Genomic DNA, 27,035 nt, shown 5'->3' with positions numbered 1-27,035 from the left:
TCTCATTCTTTTCAATTGGTACTACAAGCGCTGGAAACTTAGCCCGAACAAAGACAGTGGCCCCAAACTGTACTAGTAATTACTGTATTTGTTACCTTTATAAACTTATAGTTAAATAACAAAAATTTCAAAAATACAAATTTTTTAGACATCCTTGTAGTATTAACATGACTTTTTATATTCTAATAAAACACAGCAACATTTGGAAGATCTGTACAACTCACTAAACTAATATTTTCCAATGAGCAAATGCATGATGTTACAAAATCATACATGAATGAAAGATCCATTCAATGTGCTAGACAGACCAATGAATTTTAGTGTAATTCACTGATGTGGTTTCAGATTCTGCATGGTAACTAACGTTTAATTTCTTCACATCCCTTTCTGAGATCTGGTATACTATCAAAGATGAATTTCTGCAATTATCTGGAAAAAGTTATTAAAATTTACTTATATTCTTTTTATTTTATTTTTTAATTGAATATAGTCAGTTACAATGTGTCAATTTCTGGTGTACAGCATAATGTCCCAGTCATGTTATACATACACATATATTCTTTTTCATATTCTTTTTCATTAAAGGTTATTACAAGATATTGAACATAGTTCCCTGTGCTATACAGAAGGAATAAAATTTACTTATATACTTTTTAAAATGTACTGTTCCCTCTTCTTTCTATTAGCCAGTCACTAATGGAATTCATAAAAATTTAAAACAATGCCACTTGTCTTATTAATATTTTGGTTTCAAAAGTTATTTTTCATAGAAAGTTATTAATAGTAACATTTAATGGGCATGTTGCTTATATTAATATTATTTATTACATTTTAAAATGTCTGTTTTCATATCTAATACAATAAATATCATTAGATATAACCCATTAAAATCCATATAAACCAAGTTATCTGGGGTCCTCAGTAATTTTTAAGTGCATAAAGAGGTCCTGAGAATAAAAACTTTGAGACCCACTGATCTAGATAATAAATACTATTGGGAAAAGAACTGATCTTATATTTCTAATACTTCTAGAAGTAAAAGACTGATTTTACTCTGCCACAACTTCTCTGGCATGGCCTTCATTTCTTGGTTATATTATTAGGCTTTAACCTTTATCACAGTTCAGTTCTACTTGTGATACTCTCACAGTGTGATGACTAGGTGCTTTCGTAAACAGTGAGCTGTGGTGCTCCACCCTTGATATACAGGTAATAGAAACTCACATTGATAGAGTTCCATAAAGTGACATTGCCTACAGTGGCTCTAAGTAATCTGTGCTAACACAGAAAGATCCTGAAACCATACTAAGAAATTATATCTTATGCTACCTAGGAAATGCTTTTAAGGAAACGACGTTCCCTAATTCCAAGAACTTTGAGAAGAAGAACTTCCCTGTGTCCCTAAATGATGTATCTGAAAATTAGCGGAAAGATTTTACTACCTCTTTTTATTGCAGTAGATTTGATTAGAATAATTCTTAAAAGAGTACAAAATATTTACCTCTACCAAGAGTAGTTTAGAAAAAGAAAAAAATGGAACTTATTACTCAAAATTATTACTTGGAGCAGGCAATTTTAAATCAAAACTTGCTGTATCAATCAATATTAATGTCAAAAAGTAGGCTTTATGCATGGGTGCACAAGGGATGACAGTAATGAAAACTCCACTTTTACCTTTAAATATTAAGGACCAAGGTTCCAGGCAAGAATAAAGACAGGGTTTAAAGTCACTATATACTATGATATGACATAAAGAGTGACCTGTGACTAAAACTCCACTCAAGGACTCTGGAATGTGGTGACTCTCATATTACTGACAGATAAATGGAGGAACTGATCACATCATAGCATATAACAATGTTTACCTTTGTTTGCTAAAAGAACAAAAGAAAAATGATCAACATACTTTTTATAGGCTAGAAAACCAACCACTAAACCAAAATTCTGTCTTATTTTCTCTTCATTAAATATATGTTTCAAAGCAGATAGAAAATCTTTTTTGACAGGCAACACATTAATGTTTATGAATCACCAAGATTATGTAATAAGAGGAAAGAAAAACTAACAAAAGCAAATGAATGAACAAATGACAATTTATGCAGAACCCAAAGAGAAGACATATAGAGACAGCTCTAGAGTATCTGCATTGTCCATCAAAGGGAAGGGGGGGGTTATGTTTATTTTCCCTCCATTCCCTGGGGCCTTCCTCATAGGATTTTCTGCTAACATTGTTTATAGCACTCTTCTACCTTTTATAGATCTACCTCTCCTGTTTTCATTTCATTATTCTTCTGCAGTCTTTACTTGTGTCCTTCGGATCTCTGTCTCCTTTTACTTACACCTAGAACTTTTGCCATATGCCCAAGAGTTATATGTGGGTCCATCTCTCCTAACAGATTGTAAATTCCTTGATGTCAGAGAATCATTCTGGTATCTTCTGTAATATACAGCACAGTGTCTTGTACACTATTTAAAGATGTTATTTAAAACAATTGCAAACTAAACCAAATCTCTTCTGCTATAGCTAGCAATCCCATCTCCTTTGCCAGAAAAGAGGTATGTTTAGGGTAATTATCCTCCATCATTACCCTGGAGTCTACCTAAAGACAGTTTCGTTCCTAACAAAACATGTGGATTATACTAAATGATCTTTCAAATCCAGGTCCAGTTTTTTGTTTCTTGTAGATCAAGTAAGGAAAATTGGTTATACAAAATAAAGTTTTCTAGAAGATATATTTTCATTCTATAAAGGAAAACTCTGTGTTGGCTAATTTAAGGTACAGGAATGGTTCAAGTTGTGGGGGATAACTTTGAGTCAAACCTTAGGGATCTGACATTCAGATGAAAGCCAGGAATGAGAGATTATGAAAAAACAAACATCTCTGCATTCTAATTTTGAATCTGCTGCTTCCCAGCTGTGCCAAGGGTAAGTCACCCAATTTTTCTAATTTTTCACCACTTTCTTATCTGCTACTCCTACCCTCAAAGGGTTCTTACTAGAATCCAATATATATGATGAAGCTTTGAAAAAAAGTGCAAAGTTCAATACAAATACATATCTTAATTACCTACTTGCTTAAGATGCTATCAGAAAATGGAAAAACTCATAGTACTCGAGTTAAAGTGAAATCTAGCTTATGTGATCTTAGGCCAGCTCTAAGAATTTGAGATCTTTTCCTTTGCTTTTACCATGATTCCTCAAACAGTATCACCTTCTTAAAATTCTCTTTAGAATTCCAGCAATAATTTTCACAAATCCCACCAAGATTAACAATCTATAAACCAGATAAACAATCCAATTGCTATATTTAAATGGTAAAAATTGAAAAATGGAAGGAAGGAAGGAATGAGAGAAGGAAGGAAAGGAGGGGAGGAGGGAGGGAGGAAGGAAGAAGAAAAAAGCCAGCCTTCAGGCAATAAACATATAAATTAAGTATCCAATTTTTAAGGAATTCAACTCTGTTCATCAATCTGTAGCCATTTCCCTACATAAAATATCACCAAGTCAAGAGCCTTCTCTGGCTATGATCCTATTATAACATATAAAGGTTTTTCATTTCCATCCCAGTTAATTATATTAAGCATCAGTGTTTATTAGCACTGAAACAACTTTTCTATTAGAAGATTCTACAGTAAACCATTTAATTTTTAGATGTTCTCATACAAATATTTTCTTCAAACTTAAAAAAGGGAAAAAATAAGCAAAAACTCTTTACCTAGTAATTCATTTAAAAGTCCATTAATTTTTCTTTTTCATTTAAATCTACTTATTTTTCTAATGCATGTAATATAGATTTTTGCCAATGATAGCCCAGAGACTTGTCAAGGGTGTATTTTAATAAAAGAAGCTGTGCTGCTAGAATGCAAAAAGCTGACAAATGTGCTCTCTTTTACAATATACCAAATGGGTGGCAAGTCAAAATGTTTAGAACATGTAGATTGTAGAATTAGCCACTTAAACAATGGATCTTCACTCAGATGCTATAAATTCAGATTATATGAAGGAATAAGGGCTCAATTTGGACTGGTCACTGCACACAGCAAATATTACTCTTCAAGTACTTCATAGTGAGGTAAGTTGTATGCTCAGTTCCTAAGCACTGAAAGCAAGTATAGTTTGGATACTTATAAATGGAATCTATCTATCTAAAATATGATTATAACTGGTTCAAGGAGATTCATGTTATAGTGTTTGCTCAATGAACAAATACAAGTAATGAATGCCAAATGATGAACAAATACAATAATCCAGCACCAAGGAATGAGTGCAAGGTACTGTCATGATTTAACCAGTAGCTGGTGGATACATTTGGTGCTTTCTGAGCATTAATTTGCTTTCTTTGAAAAATGAGGGCAGCAGTACTATTTACTAAGCAGACTTTCAAGAGTACAATACTTCTTCCCGTTAAAAACAAAGGAGTTAACATATGTTGGCAAATATGTGGAGAAATTTGAACCATTTTGCACTATTGGTAGGATTATAAAATAGTTCCTTCGCTGTGGAAAAATGTATGGAGAAGCCTCATGAAAATAGAACTACTATATGATCCAGCAATCCCACTTTTGGGTACATATATACAAAAGAATTAAAAACAGAGTCTCGAAGAGATATTTGCCCAACAATGTTCACAGCAGTATTCACAACAGCCAAGAGGTGGAAGCAACCTAAATGTCCACCCATGGATGTGTGGACAAACAAAATATGGTATATGTATATATAATGGAATATTATTCAGGCTTAAAATGGGAGGTAATTCTGTCACATGCTACAACATAAATGAGCCTTGAAGATATTATGCTAAATAAATAAACCAGTCACAAAAAGACAATTATTATATGATTCTAGTTATATGAGGTATTTAAAGTAGTCAAATTCATAACAACAGAAATTAGAATGGTGGTTACCAAGACCTGAGGGGCAGGGAAAGGGGGAGCTGTTGTTTAACAGTTATAGAGCTTCAAATGTGGAAGATGAAAAAGTTCTGGAGATCTGCTGTACATGTGACTACACCAGAACTGCACACTTTAAAATGGCTGAAATGGCAAATTTTATGTCATGTGTATTTTACCACCACAACAAAAATAAACAAATAGATTTTTTTTTTTTAAAAGAACACAGTTGATCAATAAAAGATTATCTTGAAGGATTTAGTTTGGCTAATTTGGTCAGAAAAAACTTTGTAGTATAAGATGGAGCAAGCATATAGCCAGAGAGGCAAGCTACAGGAAGTCCTGCTGGCAACACCTCATTTTCTCTCCAAAAGTATTACTCTTTGTTTTCTCCCAGTTTAGAGGATCTCCCTCTTCCACTGCCCCAGGACACTATAGTAAACATATAAAAGTTAAATTTCTGTGGGGACAAAGCTCCACTAAGCTTCCTGCTGCTGGAGACCCGACTCTTCCCCACAAGAGCCCTTGAAACATTTTTAAAAACACTACCTTTTTCATCTGGATCAAGGGAGGTATTTGAGTAGTGGTGAGACAGAGGAGAATTATTTATTTAATGCAATGAAGTATGAAGAGATAAGGGCTGCACTGGGGCAGTCAGTGGAAATAAAAATTAAGCTATTACAAATTTTAAAATGATTAAGAAGTGCAACACCTGCATGTGAGGACCAGGGGGAGTGACTTTGTTTAATGAAAAGCAAATAGTGTTTTAGGCACAAAGTATCCAGATGTCATGAAACTGTTTGGCCAGACACCCCTGGAGCAATGTGGTTCCAAGGCATATTACACCAGTTCTTCCTCTCTTCACTTGAAATATTTTTAGGATGAAATCTACTTTCAATCAACATTCTTCTTACCGCATTTAAGGTCTGGCCTCCCTTGTCTCCGTTCAGGGCAGTTCCATTTTGGCCTGTAGTATTCAATGGACTCCTGGATAAGCTTTGTTTTATTCAAAAATTGTATAGCTGAAAAGTTTGAAAACCACTGACCTAAGATACATACGAAGTTTCAGTGGCTTGACCCGGTGAGTATCCATCTATTTTGTATGTACCAGGGTTTCTCAACCAAGACACTATTGACATGTTGGGCTGGATATGTCTTTGTTGTAGGGGCGCCCTGTGCACTCTAGGATGTTTAGCCTACACCAGGCCTCTACTTACTATATGGCAGTAGCATCTCTCCCACATTCTCTAGTCAAGACAATCAAAAATGTCTCCAGATCCTCTAGTCATGGCGATCAAAAATGTCTCCAGACATTGCCAAATGTCCCCATGGGAGGCAAAATCCTCCCCTCTCAGACCCCAGGCCTGTTGCTATTTTTCACTAGGCTCTCCTTTCTCTTCTAATACTATGGTAGTGTTAAACATGAGATAACACTATACTATTGATGATACTTTTTACGTGTAGGAAGAGGGAAAAAAATGCCAGAGATTCTAACACAAATGTGGGATTTGACTGCCATACTTCTAAATTAACAGGAGAAAGAGGTTGCTTGGTTACCTGAAACACAAGGCGTAAAAGTTTCTAGGTAACAGCTTAGGCATTTTAGGGCTGGAAAGTAAAATTTGTCTAGATACATGTATTTAAAAAAAAGGAAAGCGGGCTATATAGGTGGTACTCAGCTGTAGACAACTTCCATAAATAAGATAGATGACTTCTGTAAAGATTAATATAGTAACAGGCTCAGGTGAAGGGGGGAAAAAGGACTTTTTGAATGCCTAACTTTAAGATACTGACAAAACACTGTGGGAGAACTGGAAAACAAGGCTTTGGAACAGGACGATTAGCACTTGAATCTTAACTCCATCTGCTTTACTTTCTTATCTTGGGTAAGACATTTAATCCCTCTGAGCCCAGAATTTGAAAAAAAAAAAAAGCCTATTTAATTTCCTGTCTTGCTTGAGGAACGAGACAGTCTTCTATCTGTATTTCTAGTACCCGGAAAATAATATAAGTATCTATAAATGAGTTTTAAGTGAAAAATAAAAAGATTCCTTTCTTCTTTAAGAGCTATATAAATCATTCTATATTTTAAAGATTTCTTGTTTTTCTAATAATTTTCTGCTTTACCCCCAAAATTATTTACAGTGTTCACGAATGACTTGGGAACTGACCAGGAATGGTAATGAATGGTTTTAATTTATCTTTGGGTTTCCTTTTAAAAAATAAGAAATGTGAACAATGAAGTTTTAATCAAAAAGATTTAGACTTGTCCTGAACCACAATTCTTACATCTATTAGTAATCTTAATAATGCTTATGCCATTCAGGCATCAAGGGAGATGTCGATCATAGCACACAAGAGCCCTCCAGCAGGGAGTAGCAGTTGCTCACCTCAAAATCAAAAGATATGAGCCAAAATGGATGGGGAATCTTGGTAGACTACGCTGACCTCTGATTAAGTGGGAGAGTATAGAACAAGGACAGCAGCTCATCTTAGTGCTTTTACAGAGAAGAGAAGCTGTAAAAAGCTAAGTGTTATATGTATGAGCCTTTCACTATATTTCTATCAAGACCTAAAGCTTTGAGTATGCAGTGATATTTAAAATTACTTTATCACATCAAAGGTAGTATATCGGCATTGCATGGTTCACACATCACTAATAGGTGACAGGCATTTCACCCCCTTCCCCCTCACAGCCATCATCTCATCCCTCTCTAGCAGATAGTTTTCAACTCTCCTCTCTACCAAGTCAAGTTGGGACATCTATTCTTTTCTAAAAAGTCGCTGGGGATGGTCCAGAGTTTTCAGTAATCGGGAGAAATTATCATAAAGAACACATTTACAAAAATCCTGCAACATATCACCTCACTGAAAAAGGAAAAAGAGAAACACTAAATATTGTCTGCCAGAGACAAACACAGTACAATTTTTGCCTCCCTTGGTTGAAACAAACAACTTTGAAGAGTTTAGATCTCTAACTTTTTTTTTTTTGATCTAACATTTGGTATCAGATCCCATGGACAACGGAAATTTGCTAAATGTGTGTGGGTTTTGGTGATTCAGATGCCGAACAAAAGGCTTTAATTTTCCCAATATTCAGAATATTACTTCATTACAAAAGAAATGTCACTTATAAGCAGCCCCTCCTCCTCCTACATTTTATGTTCTGCTGAACTTTTTTTTATGTACCTCATTTGGTTACATAATTTGTGGCATGAGACAGCTAGACAAGTGAAACAATGCTCAACATTTTAACCAAAGGCAATATTCAGGGTTCTGGAAAATGAATCTTTACACAAAAGACGCATCTAGTGTCAAAGTAAACTTCTTATATGAATCCTAACAAAGGATAAATTTAATTTATATGTGATTAGCTTGAACAAAACATTTGAAATTTTAAAACAAGCTATGATACTTTAAACATCTTTTATGTATGGATTTAAATTCCTAACAATATTGGTCAAGTTTTAATATGCAGAGACAGCAAAGTGTATATAGTTGAGTTATACTTTCTACAACACTCTTAATCCTGGTTTCGGGTTTGAAAGCTAGGCTTTCTGAAATGCTTAATGTAATCTAAAATTCTAATGCAATCTGAAATTCATGATGTTCTACACCAGGCAAAGTTGACCTCCTAGTTCAGACTTTGTTTTAACTAGTTTCTTAGTCTCTCATGAGGTATCATTTGTTTTGCATTTTCTTGGGCTTTTTTATTCCTAGAGATCTTCCTTTAGGCTCTAATGTCTTGCTACCTGTATTTTGGTATTTGTACAATATTATATTTCCTTCATTTTGCATTCAGTGGGAGCTGTTCTCTGGCTAACCTCACCTGCCTAAGGGCGATAAGGAACAGTAGTTCCTGAGGGCCTCTCTAGCTCTCAGCTCAAAGGCCTCTGGGTCACTGCACTACCTGGCTACTGGCAACATCACCATGAGCTTCCCTGACACCACAGATTTCAATGACTCTAAGACAGGACAGAGTTGCTGTCATTTGGGTCCACGTGTCCACATGCAACCATTCTTTTTGCTTATTTGTTTTTGTTCTCCAATGGCCTTTCATAGCATCCATTGATGATCATTTTCACATGCAACCATTCTTAAAGACTGTTATAAGTTTTCTGGAACTAAACATAACATTTGCTACTAACACTGTTTCCTTTTATTCTTGTTTTTAACTGAGTCTTTATTTCTCTCTGCATAAAATAGTTGTTCCTCTAGGATTTACAGAATATAAATTCTTCTGGAGCCTTAAAAATATTAATACCACAAGTAATACAGAAAAATAATGAAAATCCAAGAGCTATCTAAAGTAAGTTCAGAAATTCTGTAGCAAATCATAGCATCTGGAAAATTCATAAAAATTGATGTAATCTTTTCTATGCTGGCACAATGAATATATAGGATATATAATGCAGAACACATTAAAGATAAGAGATTAAAATGTAGATAATGGATAAGGCACAAAGGTTTTTAAATGATTTTCTTTGCTATAACATGAATCTATTAAAACTATGACTATGTAAATACTTACTACCTATACTTCAAATTCTTTTAGGAAATAGCACTACCAAGAGAAAAATGGAGATTGGTGATGAAATCTCCAAGTACCTTTATAAGAAGAAATACTTGTTGAAAATATTCAGAAAACTACAAACCTTACACTAGGCCTATTAATTAAAATTACATGATTTATAGTGCAACCAGCATTTAATTTCTATGGTAGAGAATACAGTTATTTCATTCATGGAAATCTAGCAAGGATAGTGTAAACAGTTGCCAAATTTCCCTACTGCTAATTTGGGCCAGTGAGCATAAAACTTTAAAATTTTGTTTAAAAGTGGTTTTTTTGGGGGGAGGGGTAGGAAATGCTAGAGAACATAAAGAAAAGACTGAAAGGAGAAACTTTCACAGCTATTTAGAAGGGGGTCAACTAGATATATAATAATCACTAAAAATTTGTTCTGAAAGAGCAAAACAAAAAAATTTCTAAAAGGCTGAAGTTCTATCTTTACCAGAGGTTTTTAAACTTTCTATATTAAAAAGAAACATTTTTGGCAAAATAAAATGTCCAAATTAAAACATTCAAAGTTGTTAAATATTCTCAAGTAAACAAATTACTACATAGCTTGAGTTAAAGATCCACAAAAAGGCTAACAATTTTTCAGTTATGAGAAACAGCAAGGGTTATATCATATTTATTATTTAGACGGATTATCCAAACTTTAATTAAAAGTTCCTCCCATAAATGAAGAGAGAATACATTTAAGGGAGATACCACTACTGAATAGCTAAAAGGAAAATAAAGCAACAACAAACAAACGTATTCTAAAGAGCTTCTATATAGTCTACCAAATTAAAACTCATAATTGTAAAAACATATCACACATATTAATGCTAATTTTTATTTAAAATAATTACTTTTCTCTTTTAGGCAGCAATTACCCTCCAATATGGTCCTCAGCCAGCTGAAGCAAACGATGTAAGGGAGCAGCACCACAATGTATGTAAGGCCGATACAACAGAATCCCAAAATTATAGAAGGGTAAGGGACACAGGGATGAGAAACAAAGTCCACTATCTTTCCATGTAGACCCAAAACTTCAAAAGAATGAAATTAGAAATTATCGCTCTAGTGATTCATTTATGATACTCAAACTAAGCCATTTTAGTAATCTTCATGGGTCAAGTTAAAAGGTAACCCTTTTTAAGACCTCTTTGGTAAAAATAATACATAGTAAATATGTTCCCTCATTGGTGGAAGATAGAATTTTGCAAAATAAAATTTCCCTTCTCTGCCTTAACTCTGATCTTGTTTTATGAACAAGATGCTATAAAAATGGTGCATTATTTATTTATGGAAGAATGGAGAAGGGAATGATGAACTCACCATTTCAATCTATTTGCCTTCACAAACCAGGATTTAGCATAGAAGATGAAATTCTATTCTTTGTGGAAGGATGGAATTTTTTTCTCTATTTACCTTAGTATTTATTTGGACACAATTTTGCAAATCAGGGAATGAAGTAATAAGCTATGATACTGATATTATGGGTAAGGTAATAAGAAACTTAACTTACCACTTTTTAGGCTTTGACAATGGTTTGTATTTGCCGTATTTTACACGCCATTCAAGAATTTCTTTACAGCGCTGACATACTCCATCATGAAGTTTTGCATTAATTTTCTAAAAAACAGAAAAACAAATGGAGAATTTCTCTTGTGAGTCAGCATTACAAACCCCAAAAGGTAAATGAGACGCTGAAGTTTTTTCAAAATGGTAACCTAACTTTAATCTGTATAACATTTTACGATATACTATGTACTTACTTTTTGTACGTTATCAATTTGGTTCTTTATAAAGGCAAAGATTCTTAACTGGGAGTAGTTCAGAATCATCTAGGAAATTTTTAAATTTCCTGGCAGGGGTATTTTAAGAAAGTCTTCTACTGTGTGTGGCAGGGGGAGTGAGAGAGGTTGGTTGGGAGGGGTGTACAACTCAGTGGTAGAACACATGCTTATCATGCACAAGGTTCTGGGTTGATTCTGATGCATGTGTTACAACTCAAACTGTATAGTTAAGATACATGCATTTTACTGGATGCAATTAAAATGTAAGAGAAGAAAATCTAGTTCAAATTTTGAGACTGAATTGTCAGTCTGCAGGGGAGAGCAGAAACAGAAACTTGAGAAAGGAGAGCCATGGAGAAGCAGCTGGAAGCAAGAAGGCATTTAATTATTTAACTTAATCCTTTTGTATTCTCATGTAATGAAAAATATTTTAGAAAAGTTCACCTGGTTTCTTCAAAACAGAAAATACGTATGTGCATGTGCTGTGGTGGAAAATGAGCTTTGTGAGGGGGAAAAAATAACATTTATATTATAATTTTCTTCCCCAAATGTGTTGGGAAATAAGGAGGAAGGGAAATGTTTAGATGTGTCATGTGTTCTCACAATAGCTTTATATTTTATAACATATTCATTTGACTCAGGACCTAGAGTATATATTTTCACCCAGGACGCTGAGAATTCTCTAACTTATTTTGGTTGTGGAAGCCTGGTCTTTGCCTATTGTTGCAATAATGAGTAATGGACATTTTAAGTTTTCTTTGCTTCCTTTGTTTCCTTTTTTAATTTCTCAAGAGGAGAGGAAAAAAAAAAAGCATCCCAAAAGATGCAGATTCTTTGGAAGGTATTTGATACTGAGTTGTAAGCACAATGTGTAGAGATCATCTGAAAGAAAACAAAACTTCTGAACAGTGCTTGATATTCTTTCAAATTCTAAACAAGAAGGTAAAGTAATGACAAAATATTTATTCAAAGGGAAAATATTTCAAGGGTATTATCAAAAACCATAGATTAAGCTGTGAATACATTATGTTTGAATTGAACTTTGTAGTGAAAAACATATTCTGTTACTTATGAATTGTGTATGGGCATTCTTTTTTTCCTGACCTAGATGGAGAGCCTCTGGGAAAGTAAATTCTGCATGCCACTATGTTTCCTCCTTTCTGTGGTTTGCTGACTGCAGCCAGAAAGAAGGAAATCTGTGCCTAATACCAAACTCCTCTTCTTATCATTGGCATTATCACTCTTAACATTGGCACTTAGTTATCACATACAGGGCTTGCTAAGAAATACCCAGAACTAAAGTTCACATTTCATCTTTTGTTCTCACTGACCTCTGCTGCCTAGAATATCTTACTAAAATCATTGCTTTAATTTTCAAAACTATAACAGTAATAGAAACAAGCTAATGACTTGATCTATGATTATAAAATGAATGTGATATAAATTTTCTAATTAGAATATTCTTAGAAAGCAGAACATTTCACTATCTACAATTTTATTATATATAACACACTCTGCTTGTTAACTAGGAAGCACTATTTGGTTTGTTGTTTGTTTCTGAATCCAATTTCTGACCAGTTCATCTTGATTTACAAAGCTGTGCATAGTTTAGAAACTGGTTTCTTTAGGGTGGATCAACAGTGGAACAAAACAGGTCTTTGTGGGGACTTGTCCTGTGAGTGATGTGTGAAGCAGTATAAATGGAGATGTTGTACAGTATTCACATGACTAGCAGGCACTACTACAAAATTAAACTTGATTTTCATGTGTTAAGAAATGCATGAGAGTAAGAATGAGAATGAATAGTACTTTCACTAAAAAATAATTGCAAAAAGAAAATTGTATATCTTATTTTACAGTATTTTGGCAAACTAGAAAAAGCAAATTCCAGACATGTGAGCAATGAAAGCTAAATCCTAGTTCTAGGAATCATTCTGCCTGGGGCAAAGGAGACAGCAATCTCACCTTACACCTATATTTACAACTAACCCTGTTTTGGCAATTAATTTTAGCATGCCCCTCATGGTAGAAGAAAATAGGTTATTAAGGTTAAGCATGTTTGAATATAAAATCAAAACTTAAGTTTTATAAGTACAAAAGCCTTTAAAGATCATTAAGTTTAACAAGCTGTTTTTCAGATCTTAAAGGAAAAAAATCATCAGTGGAAGATTCCATTGGACTTAAGAATCTTTGCTAAAAAAAGGAAATCTTATTTATCAATGAATACTTTTTTTTCTTCTCTTTTAGTATTTTGTGTGGGGTTGGGGGGAGGTAATTAGATTTGTTTGTTTATTTAATAGAGGTACTGGAGATTGAACCCAGGACCTCCTGAATGCTAAGCATGTGGTCCACCACTGGGTTATACCCTCCCCTCTAAATACTTTCTTTGAAATATCAGAATAAGATTAAGGTGTATCAAAAGAGACTCCTACTAATATACACATAAAGTCATAAAAACTGTCTTAGCCAACATTAATTCATACAACATATTTTATAGTAAGTGTTGTTATCCCTGCTTTAAAACATTCTGTTGTCAGACAATGAGTCTATGGTAATATAATACAGCAATCCCCAAAAGAAACTGAATGAGGACTTCAATCCCAAGAAAGTAGCAAGAACAAATTGTAAATATAACATCTGTATCAACATGCTGATGCTGAAAAATATTTTATAAAAAAAACATAAAGTATCATTTAACAGAAGGAAGATACTATTGTGAGGGAAAAAGAATTTGAATTTCATTCAAGAGCAACTAATACCATTTTTCATTAGGATTTTTTCTATACCATAATTCTTTCAGAAATGCTAAAGGTAAAACAATGATATATGTTTCTTCCCTTCATTAACTGGAAAAAAACCCCAGAGGAATTAAAAAATAAAATTCTCAAGGAAAATGCCAATTCTAACCACTGCTGAATTTCTATTTCCATAGACTGGCCTTGTTCTTTCCCCTGCGTTACACCAAAATAAGGTATTTGCTGCCAATACAGCTGCAACAATGTCATTCTAGAAAATAGAATCTTTGTATTTTAATTATAGTTAAAAGTATATATGTTAAAATTCTCTAGTAACACTCCTTTACTCTAAATTTGGTTAGAGGATAAAGGATCTGAGTTTAGGAACAAGAACTTACATGACTAATAAAAATGTGAAAAATCTGTCTTTTAGATTGTGACTTTCAAATCATAAACTGTATTATTTTAAATTCTTTTAATATGGCCAGAACATTGTTGGGCATAAAGTACCTTACAAATAAATACAACTGAGAAATAGATGAAGAAATCAGATTCAGGGAAAAATGAGGGTTGGTAGGGAAAATTACAAAGCAGTCAGCAGTGCAGCTGGGAAGTGCACTTGCTAGAGATGGCCACAAGTGACATGTGAGTTTTCTAGCAGCCAATAAAATATAAGCTCTGCTTGCCTACCTGATTCAATGTCTGTAACACGCTGAAACGCCGGTTTCTTAGAAGCAGAACAACTATTCTTGTTATTGAAAACCAAAGTTTCATTCTTCCCAGAAAGGGCACCAGACGATACAGTAAGCAATGCTCTCAAAAACAGCCTTATAGTACAAAGCATTTCACAGAGCTGTTTTCTACCCTAATTCTCAAAGTAGCCGGGTGTTACATAATGCCAAACAGTGTCGTAAAAAAGTTATTCTCAGGCATGCAATGTAGGTACAGATGACTGATATTCACAGGATCTACAGAAATGCATTGCATAAGGCCATCTTCAATAAAAACTTTCTCTTAACTGAGTTCTAAAAACATTCACCTCTATTATGAAAAATTCGAACACGCAGAAAAAATAAAACAATAATACTAATGCATAGCCATATACACTACCTAGAGACAACTGTTAACATTTCCATTTTACCTATTTGCTTTTTATGTGTACACACTTAAAATACGTTGCAGACATGAAGACACTTCCCAATCATATATATCCTAGAAATAAACTTTCTCCTACTTAACCGCAATACCATTACCACACCTCAGAAAAAAGAAAAATAACTCTCTAAGATCATTGAATGTAGCTAGTATACATTTAAATTTCCTCAACTGCTCCTTCACTCTCCTAAATCAGTATTCAAGTTCAGTTTGTTATCTCTCTTTTAATCTAGAAGGGTCTCCCTCTTTTATATTCTATTACACCGATGTTTTATGAAATACCAAGTAAGTTGTCTTTGAGAATATACCACATTCTGGATTTGTCAGGTTGTTTTCTCATGGTGTAATTTAACTCATTGCTTTATTTTCTGTAGTCCCATAAAGTGGAAGTTAGGTTTACAGGCTTGATTAGATCCAAGTTTGAGTTTTTGTTTTGTTTTGTTTTGTTTTTTTTTGTTTTTTGTTTTGTTTTAACAAGAAGAGTTCATTTGTGCTGCTGCTGTGTACTCCATGTTACTCCAAGTCAGGAAACACAAAGTGTCCAGTTCTTACCTAGTCAGTGATGAGAAATTTGACTGATCATTTGATTAAGGTAATGACTGCCCAGATCTCTTTGAATTATAAAGATTTGCAATAATGTATGGGGGTCATGTCAATATACTATTACACAATAACATTTTTGTTTCATGGTTTTAGCATCCATGCAAGGTCCTTTGAATCAATCATTTTAAATGCTAACTCTATCAATCTTTCTACATTAAACATTTTTTAAAAAAGGTTGCCAGCTTAAGTCAATTTTGAGATACAATACATATACAGTAAAATTCGCCCATTTTAGGTGTATCATTCTATGAATCTGACAACCTAAATATAAAACATTTCCATCACTCTAAAGGGTTCCCTCATGACTCTTTGTTTGCAATTCCCTCTATCACTCCCCAAGCAACACTAATTTTTTCATTTGCTCCTATAGTGTTGTTTTTTCCAGAATGTCATATAAATGAAATGATGAAGTATATAGCTATTTGAAGAGCTCACTCCTTTTTTTACTGTTGAACAGTATTCCACTGTATACATGTGCTGTAAGATTATTCATTCACCATTTGAAGAACACTGAGTTGTTTCTAGTATGGGGTGCTAATAAATATTTACATACAAGTTTCTGTGTAGTCAAGTTTTTATTTCTCTTGATTTAATATTTAAGAATGGCACTGTTGGGTGTAGATAATTTTATGCTTAATTGTATAAAAAAACTAAGTTTTTCAAAGTGGCTGTACCATTTCACATTTCCACTAGCCATGTATGAAGATCCAGTTTTTCCAAATCCTTTCCAGTGTTTGAAGTTGTAAATTTTTATTTAAGCCATCTGAATAGGTGTGTAGAGTTATCTCATTATGGTTTTAATTTACATCTCCTTAATAACTAATAATGTTGAACATCTTTTCATTTGCTTCTATGCTATCGTGTATTTTCTTTAATGGAATGTCTGTTCAAATTATTACACCACCCCCCTTTGTTTATTGTATTGTTTGTTTCCTCATTATTGAGATGTGAGGGTTCTGTATATATTCTAGATACCTGGCTTTTGTTGATACGTGCTTTGTAAATTCTCCTAATACATTCTCCTAATCTGTACTTTTATTTTGATTATCTTAAAGATATTATTTCTAAGAGAAAACCTTTTAAATTTAAATGAAGAACAATTTTCCATTTTTTTTTATGGACCATGATTTTAGCATCAAATCTAAGAAGTCTGAAGAATCATGGTTTTCACTTGTTTTTCTTCTGAAGTTCAGTAATTTTACGCTATACTTTTAGTTTATGATCTATTTTGAGTTCATTTTTGTACATGGTACAACACACTGGTAGAGGTTCTTTTTAAGTTATATATGGGTGTCTAAGTTCCAGCACTGTTAAATTGTGTTTGTATCTTTGTCAAAAGTTAAGTATGTGTGAGTCTATTTTGGACTTAATATTCTATCACATTAATCTATGTGTCTACTTTTTCTTCAGTCCCACCCTGTCTTGATTACTAGAGCTTTAAGGTATTGAAATCAGTACTGTGCATCCTCTAAATTTTTCTCTTTCAAAATTGTCTTGGCTATTCTACTTCTTTTGCTTTTTCATATATATTTTAGAATCAGTTAGTTAATTTCAATTTAAAAAAACCTGCTATGATGGTAACTAGGGTTATATTGAAACTATAAATAAATCTGGGGGAGAACCAACACCTTAACAAAACTGAATATTCCAATCCATCAACATTGCATTCCTGGGATAAATTCCCCTTGTCTGAGATGTATTAACTTTTTAATTTATTGGTGAATATAATATGCTAATATTTCTTGGAGAGTTTTGTGTTTATGTTCAATGAGGGATATTGATCCACAGTGCCTTGAGGTTTTTTTTTTTTCTTATAATGTCTTTGGTTTTGGTGTCTAGTTCAGTTGCTAGAGAATTCATGTACAAGAGTTAAAAAATTAAAGACTTAAAATAGAGGGAAAGATTTTAAATATCTTAGAAGAATACTAGAATATTAAAAATCTTGTAGAATAACATCAAATCCTTATTCTAAATTTTTTAAAGTACATTTACATGTTTGAAAGTGGTTTTTTGTTCACAACCAAGAAAAATTTTATCCTAACTAGATGGAGTTCAACTCTTTGTAGTTACAGCTCACTCACCTTTGGTTTCTCAAACTACATAACACCTTAGGAATCAAATTTATCACTGAATGGGGCAGGGAAAAGGACAGGGTTCAAACTTCACATAGAAATCTCTTTTGTATTCTGTCCAGTAGTTTGTAAATTTTGTTCATCTCCCTACCACTCCCTTTTCCTTTGGGGGGGCAGGGGTGGGTAATTAGGTTTATTTATTCATTTTATTTTTTAAATGGAGGGACTGAGGATTGAACCCAGGAGCTCCTGCATGCTAAGCAGGTGCTCTACCACTGAGCTATACCCTCTCCACTACCACTCCATTTTGCAACTAGTTCTTTTCCTTTAATACTTTTTTCCACTGTGTATTAACAATGGTGTACTATATTGTATAATTTTCTCATGATAAGAATTTATTACTTTTGTAAATGAAAAATTACTGATCAATTATATAGATTTAAAACAATATAAGCATTTATATATAAATGTTCACATAATAGAAATTTTTATAAAAATACAGATAAAGAAAAAAAGACTAGTCTTACCACTCTGAGATTCTACACTTTCCATCATTTGAAGCATATATTTATAGAAATTTGCACTTTTTCTGTACATGTTGTTTTATAATTTATTAATTTTTTCATATTAGCATATACTTTTTTAATGTGTTCTTTTCTTTATTGAAGTATAGTTGATTTACAATGTTGTGTTAGTTTCCGGTATATAGCAAAGTGGTTCAGTTATATATACATACATACATATATATATATATATATATATACTTTTCCAGATTTTTTTCCATTATAGGTTATTACAAGATATTGAATATAGTTCCCTGTGCTATACAGTAGGTCCTTGTTATTTATCTATTTTATATATAGTAGTGTGTATATGTTAATCCCAAACTCCTAATTTATCCCTTCCCCTACCTCTTTCCCCTTTGGTAACCATAGTTTGTTTTCTATGTCTGTGAGTCTATTTCTGGTTTGTAAATAACTTCACTTGTACCATATTTTAGTTTCCACATATAAATGGTATCATATGATATTTGTCTCTGACTGACTTCACTTAATACAATAATTCTAGGTCTACTTGGGTTGCTGAAAATGGCATTATTTCATTCTTTTTTATGGCTGAGTAATATTCCATTGCATTTATTACCACAACCATTCATCTGTCCAAGGACATTTAGGTTGCTTCCATGTCTTGGCTACTGTAAATAGTGCTGCTGGGAACACTGGGGTGCACGTATCTTTTCAAATTAGGAGTTTTCTCCAGATACGTGCCCAGGATGGGATTGCTGGTTCATATGGTAAGTCTATTTTTAGTTTTTTAAGGAACCTCTATGCTGTTCTCCATAGTGGCTACACCAATTTACATTCTCACCAACAATGTAGGAGGGTTCCCATTTCTCCACACCCTCTCCTCCATTTATTGTTTTTAGACTTTTTAATGGTAGCCATTTTGGTGTGATGTGATACTTCATAGTAGTTTTGATTTGCATTTCTCTAATAGTTAGCAATGTTGAGCATCTTTTCATGTGCTTATTGGCCATCTGTATGTCTATATAAGTACATATACTTTTAAAACATGTTATTGGCTGTGTTATATTCTATCAGAGTAATACTGTCATGTACTTAACTCTATTATTTGATCGTTTGCTTGTTTTCAATTTCTGACTAAATATTTACATGTAATATATAATTAACTGCATTGTGTTATAAACATCAGAAAACTATTGAACTTGCAAATTCTCATCACACTATATTTATACATAACAAGTTCTCGCCCCATTTCAACAAGAGAGTAAAAATAACAGGAATTTTATCAGAGGTAAAGACTCATAGTAAAGAATAATTGTAACTGTCCCTTTCTCGAATCAAGTACATAATTATTTGGATATTAAAGCAAATGTTTCCTAATGTTATCTAAAAAATTTTGCTTTTCTTTATCCTGACAGTTAAATTAAAAAGAAAAAAAGAAGACACTGCCATTTTCCTTTTCAAAAAGGGAGTTAAAAAATATTCTTGCTGTAACAAACTTAATATCACATAGAACACCACTGCTATGTGATCCAGAATATCAATATTGAGTTCTGTTTACTTAAAACTTTCAAATGTACAAACTCTTTTTTAATGTGATAAGAAGTAATACTTTGAATGTCTATTACTCTCAGAAATACCTTATTTGGATAAGTTACTGAGTCTTACTATTTTTATGTATTTTATTATTTCACAAAATGAGCCAGTCATATAAATAGACCAGAAATACTTTTGAAGTGAGTTTTAGTAATAAAATTGGTTGTATTGTCATTTAAGGAAAAATAATGAAACCAAAATTACTATAGACCTATTTCTTTTTAGGAAACTACATTTATTTAATGTCACTAATTAAGACATTAGCTGTCAACATTTATACGAACTTCACAAAAAATTCAGCCCATCTCCTTTAAGCACAATATTACCTTAGTGTTCTAAAATACTTGATATACATACATATATACATCAAATACATAAATGTTTGAGTTACCAATACTTGATTTTTCACTATATAAAATTCTAATTAAAAGATACCTAAGGCAGGCCACTCTCTCTCTCTCTTGCCTTCTTAATAAATCTACTTTTAGATTTAATAAATCTAAATAATAAATTTCTTAATAAATCTCTTAATAAATCTACTTTTACTCAAAAAAAAAAAAAAGAGATACCCAAGGCATAAAGTGAGGTGTATTTCTACAGTAACCTAAAATAATTTTCTTCCCTGAAGTCTGTCCATCTTCATCTCCTTCACTCTGTATTGATCTTAAGTCTTTGAAACACCAATATCAACATGAGAGAAGTGAAAATATACACTAGAAATACTCAAAATTCTCTTCTTGTTCAGTATATTTATAAGCCTTTTCTAGTCAAGAAATATTTGATTCTCTCCCCCACTTTTTTTAACTGCTGAAATCTTTAACAAGTGACATCTGCAAAAATAAACAATTGTATCTTCTTCCAAAGACTGAATATAAAATGAGTTCTGATCATCCCAAACAGAGGACTATTCTCTCAAAAAGTGGGTAGAGCCATTGTCAGTTGCAATTATACAGAGAAGGTCTATGTACAAACTACCTAATGATTTATTTCAGCAGCCATGCAAACTACCCAGATTTTCACCGACAAACCTAATGCAAACAGACACTTAAATGGAGCCACACCGGCCTACAGGCAGGAACATGCTGTTGCAATAACTTCTGGCAGTAGAAAAACCTATTAAGAAAGCAATTTTTTTCCAAAGTGCATTTCACTCATTTAATTTTAAGGAAAAATTAAAATATGTTGGTGCTGTGTATTTTAACAAGCAAATATTTCTGAAGGATTCTAACAACAAAACCACTGCACTGATAAACCTGTCACATCTTTTTAAAAGGTGTGGTCAGTTGGAACAAAGAGTACTCTGGAATGAAGATTTTTAATTCCCTCCATCTTGTTTTAAAAGGCACAATTCAGGAGGACATGTTATGAACGTTAAAAAATATTTTTATAGAAGGACCCATAGTGCAACACTAAAAACAAACTATAAGCAGAACATAAGCAGAATAATCTCCTGAGAACAAGAGAAATTTGCCTTACGACAATTGAAACACATGGACACAGTATTTCAAGGTAATGTGCTTTCAATTTTCTTTGAGCCATCTTGATTATAAACTATGGGCCATTTTTAGTAAATAAATAAGCAAGAGTAACTTCTCTAAGTAGAAATAGCTTTATTGTCAGAGCAGTTCTGTGGGAAGTAAGCCTTTTCTCCCTCAGAATTTTGCTGTACATGGTTGAAATGTCAATGGTTTTACCTAGGAATAATTTATTCCTGAAAAAGATTCACCATACAAAGTAGGATTGTACCCCAAACTCCATTTGCTCCTTCTCAAGATCCTTTGCTAATACTTCTTCCTCTGCTTGTCCCTTGAAATTACCCATTCCTCAATATTTAGTCATCAACTCACTCACTCACCACTCATTCTCCCTCTGTCTCTGTCTCCTCTTTAATCTAGGTGTCTGTGTAGTGCTCCTTTCTTTCCACACTCCTTACTCTTAGTCAGCTTAACCCATAACTACAGCCTCAATAAGGAGCCAGTGAAGATTATATCCAAAACTCTGTCCCGAATCCTAATGCCTCTCTGGAGTTCCCGATAACTCAGATTACATGATGGATACCTATTTTCTTCCTCATGGAAATCTGTGAAAATACCTCAAATCCATGAACTAAATAGCAATCACTCTCTCAGCAATAAAATCTGTTCCTCCTTTGTTTCAGTCTTCATTTTTAAAGTCTTCTTGTAGCCTTAGGTACAAAATCTTAGGTCACCTTTGACTCCTCCCTCTCTTTTTACCGAAATGCCAATACTGACAAAATCAATTTTTCCGCAATGTCCCCAACTTTGTCTTCTACTTTATATCCCCCCACTTCTGTATATCAGGTCCTCATTTCTGATCTGTATTACTAAAGTGGCCTCCCAAATGGGAGATGGATTAGAGACTAAAAAATATACAGAAAGGGAAACCAAACTGTCAACAGTTATGTTTTAATAGATGTCTAGCCATATGCCTCCTCTGGTCAGAAATTTACATTCTATAAGGCATTCCTAAGACTAGTATTCAGAATTTGATCTCTACTTCCCTTTCAATTTGACCTCCCCACAATTTGATCTCTACTTCCCTTTCAGGTCCTATCACCTGTTTTTCCTGCCTATGTATCTGGGTACTCCCAAGTAAATAAATCTGGTAGTAAAGATATCACATTCTGCCTTCCTTCTCCAAGTTTTTGCTCTGCCTATAATGTATCTCTGTTTGCTCCATACTTGCGTATTGAAGTTTAATTCTTTGTTCAAATTCCAGCTGTGCCTTACAAGCCATTCTCCAAAATTCCCTGTAGTATTTCCCATCTCATTCAATTCAGAAGATGTACAGAACACCTAGTATGGCCAGGCATATATTAGATACTAGGGATATAGTTTTTTAAAGAGAGGTGAAGTCCTTGCCCTTGAGCTAGTAAGCAGGTAAATGAAGAGACTGCCACTTTGACAGTGTAAATTACTATAACTGAGATAAACAAAGGGTGCTCTGAGATCATCCTCTACCTAAACAAAGTGCAAAAGCCAGTGCAGAGGGAAGGGCACACGGAAGCATGAGAAAGTATATGGTCATTTGGGGAAACTGCTAGCAGTTAGGAAGAGCCAAACAACAGGGTATGAGGAGAATGGGAGAAATGAGCTAAAATACAAGAGAACTTGTTTGCCAAACTAAAGAATTTGGACTCAAACAGGAAAGGGATCTGACTGACTAAGATCCTAAGCAGCGGTTAAAGACAAGACTAGAGGGAAGTATAGAGATCAGTAAGGAAGTTGCTGTAGTAACCTAAAAATAATATACTAAAACACTAAATTTGTTTGTGGCAGTGGGGATAGAAAGATGGGCACAGGCATGGGAGATAATAAAGAAGGAGGGATAACTTAGGAGTTTTGGATTAGCAGATATAAACAACTAAATATAAAATAGATAAACAACAAGGTCCTACTGTATAGCACAGGGAACTATATTCAATATCTTATAATAACCTATCATGGAAAAGAAACTGAAAAAGAATATATATATGTATAACTGAATCACTTTGCTGTACACTAGAAAGGAATACAACATTGTAAATCAACTATACTTCAGTAAAAATTTTTGAAAAAAAGAAAGAAAGAAAGATGATTCCTGGACTCAACCCCAAAATCTACTGATTGGTGATTTCTAGCAATTGGAATTCTGTATTTTATATAAGCTCTCCAGATGATTCTTAAGCATGCCAACGTTTAAGAACCACCGCCTTAGGCAGCTGAAGCAAGTTAACATTTCCAGAGAGAATATGTTCCCTATCTCCCCTCTGCTGCTTGGAGTACTACTACTAAGGAGGTGATATACTTTTCCTTAGAAAGAAAAATGATTACTATAGTTAAACAACACTGGTTAATGTGAGAAGAAATAATAATAATAATGACATTTATATAGTACCTTCTGCTTAAAAATCAATACTCACAGTTAATTACATCACTTCCTCACAACTCCCTTGGGGGAGAAATAGTATTATCCCTATTTCACAGATTAAGAAACAAATTCAGACAGGTTTAATAATCCACCTATAATTACACATCTGCAAAGTCATACAACCTGGGCTCAAGATCATGCCCTCTAACTCCCACGATTCTATACCGATTCTCTTTTAGAAACTAAATCTCAGTCTGGTTTATAGTTTCTCCACTGAGAATATCACTTCACTGGAAAGATGCACTTTGATTTCCAATTAAGTGACTTAGAGAAACCTTTGAAACATACAGTGTTAGCTAGACTATTTGCATGCTACAGTAATGTATCAAATATCTGAGTCTTCAAAACAACCTCAGAACTGACTAGAAAAGCTGTCAGAGACATAAATAAGGAATCCAGAAGAACTGCTATTTAAGAAGGTTTTCCAAAGTTTTATAATATCAAAAGACATCACCCAAAATGTAATTTATCCTAGATTCTCACTCTGTATATCCAAAGCCCCTTAATTCAGACATGATTCACACTAGTACTGCACTGTATAGAAATCATCTGTTTTTTACTCTGACTTCCTCATGGTCAGGAAAAATAGAATTTATATCAATAGTTTCTGGCCTTTATTCCTATTCCTGGAATTTAGGCCAAATCTAAACATGTTGAAAGCTGGGAAATTATTTTTTCTTTGCTCTTCCCTATATTTTAACTCTGCCTTAGTTAAAAGGTCAAACATCAGACCAAATCTCAATTAGCTATGGAATCTAAAATTAGGAACGTGCTGGGAAATCTGGGTAATTTCTAGATCAGTGATTCTCAGCCTTTGTTTCTGCCCTTACTTGGGTTCATGTCCCCATGTTACTCTCATCATCAAATATATGGAAAATATAGAAAATAGTACCTCTTAATAGGATAGTAATGAGTGTTTTGGGGAAGGACAGGGAAGAGAGATCCTGATACTTTCTCTTCCAACAGAGGATGTCTGTATCAAAACTAGAGGAGATAGAGTAAATACATGTATTTCTAGCTTTGCTGTTTACATTCTGGTCAATGTTCCTTTGCTTACGCAAGTCCTTGAGTGATTTCACATCTATGGGACATGACTGTACTTTGGTCAGGTGTCTAGATAAAAGCATTCTTAGGGGAGAGTTACTTACTTACATGGCTTATTTATTACAAAAACAAGTCTTTTTGGTTTTAATGATAAAAATAATAGCAAACTAAGTAATTTTTACATAAAAGACTGCTATCATAAATGTATAAACCACATGCCTAATCCTTTATAAAAATTCTCCCTGCTGCTATTATTAGAACATTCCTGTGGCTAGGGGCAGGCATAATTATCTTCATTTTGCAGATGGGAAACCTGAGGCTCAGAGAATTAAGAGATTTGCTTGAGGTCACATAATTAATCAGGACAGCAGAGGCAGAACCCATAAAAAGATGCCTTTTAGTTTAGGGCATTCTTATTAAAGTTACAAGTAGAAAGTATCTCCCTACAGCTTTCAAGGCTTTCTAAATATTAAAAGAAAAAAAAAAGCACAAAATTTTGCAGAGTAAAATTTTGTCTGTTTTTGTCTTGTGTTTTGACTCAAATTCTAACACTGGTATATTCAGTTGTGCAAACTGGGCCAAACCTGCTGGCTTGCTCCAAGGTAACCTTGCAGTATTAGATATTATTTGTTTAAAAGGCACAAAACAAAATTCCAAAGTTAGAAAAGTTCATTTAGGAAAGAAAATATTACCTTTGCTAAACAATGTTTTAAAAGAGGAGGATTTGCTTTTCTACCATGTTCTTCACAGATATTCAATACACTGAGACCTAAACAATAAAGAGTAAACTAAGTAGAGAGCTACATGGGCCAATTATGTACAATCCAACTGGAATGCAAAAAGCCCTACTCAAGCAGCAAATGTATAGTGTCATGAGGCAACACACGTGTTTTTACAAGCACTCATTAAAAGTTTAGTCACATTTTGAGATCTCATCCAACCAGTATTGTTATGCCCCAAGTTAGTGATCTTAAAAAACTACTGACCAGCCATTATTTAACATGTATTAAACAAGAAAAGAACAATGATATTAATTTCCTCCTGATAGCATATTTTAGGAATTTATGGATTTAACTCTTTCAAGCATAATAATTGGCAATGTCCACAGCCAAATGATTTTATCTTTTAAAATAAATCAGCATTGTATGAGTTAACTATTTGGGGACAGGTATACAAGGACAATTGCCATACTGAAATTAGTTAACTTCTCCAAAGATAGTTCCCTTGCTCTAGTCATATTACAATGTCATAAGAATAACCTGTATATGCTGACAACTAATTCAGGAGTCAAGTCACATCAGGAAAAAATTAGGTTTGTGCCATGATTCGTTTAGTTTGGAGTACAGTATTTACATGTGACTTACTTAACTTCAGTTGAGAGCATTTTCTCATTCTTAAAAAGAAACAAAGATGTTTTTGATAACAAAAATATAAAAAGCTAAGGGATATAATTATGGTATATTTTGAAATGAAGGATGCAAATCACCTATAACAAAACACTACTACATTTTATTTCTATGGTTTTTTAATATCTGAATTTGTCCTATAGTTATTATTTTATTCTTACATCAGCCCCCTGTGGAAGGAAGAACGTAGTATTGTTTTCAATTGTTATTCTAATTTGTAGAGAGTTGATATAACTTACCCATGGTTATAGGTAGTGACTCAGTAGCCACACAGAAAGGAGTCTAAAGAGTCTACTCCTGTACACCAAGCTTAGGGCTCCTTCCAACATGTCAAAGTATAAAATGTATCACAGGTTAGAAATAAGGAGAGCATATACCATGACCACCTCTCTTTTGTCTACAGGAACAATTCAAAAAAAGTAGGAGCTAATGTGTACTTGGTACCATGACAGGCATCACAAGGACTCAGAAGATTTACAATATACAGTTCTTTCTTCACACTGCTTCACATCTAGCTGGAGAGACAAAGGTAATGGGCAAGAAGTAAATCTGAAGAGTAAACAATATGTTGCAATGAGTTAAAATAGTGTTTAGAATAAGAGATTAATTGGCTAGCTTCTTCAAAATGGGCTTTTGGAAGGATTTGAACTGAGGGTGGTTGAGTTACCAGATATTTAAGGCTGATTGGTAGCCTTGAGATTCAAAAACTCTTTTGTTTTATTCAGCCCTAAC

The 27,035-nt window shown here is 33.5% G+C and overlaps 1 protein-coding gene across 1 annotated transcript in view; it reads right to left on the bottom strand.

Annotated features, from left to right (window-relative positions):
- C4H9orf85 (chromosome 4 C9orf85 homolog) overlaps positions 1-27,035 on the bottom strand; it is a 53,840-nt gene that overhangs the window by 12,156 nt on the left and 14,649 nt on the right. The window contains exon 2 of the mRNA XM_010952760.3: positions 10,968-11,074. Coding sequence (XP_010951062.1) covers positions 10,968-11,074 — 107 coding nt within the window. The remainder of the gene's footprint in view (positions 1-10,967; positions 11,075-27,035) is intronic.

Source organism: Camelus bactrianus, chromosome 4 (assembly GCF_048773025.1).
Source record: "Camelus bactrianus isolate YW-2024 breed Bactrian camel chromosome 4, ASM4877302v1, whole genome shotgun sequence".
Classification (NCBI taxonomy): Eukaryota; Metazoa; Chordata; class Mammalia; order Artiodactyla; family Camelidae; genus Camelus; species Camelus bactrianus.
This window is presented reverse-complemented; position numbering and strand designations above follow the sequence as displayed.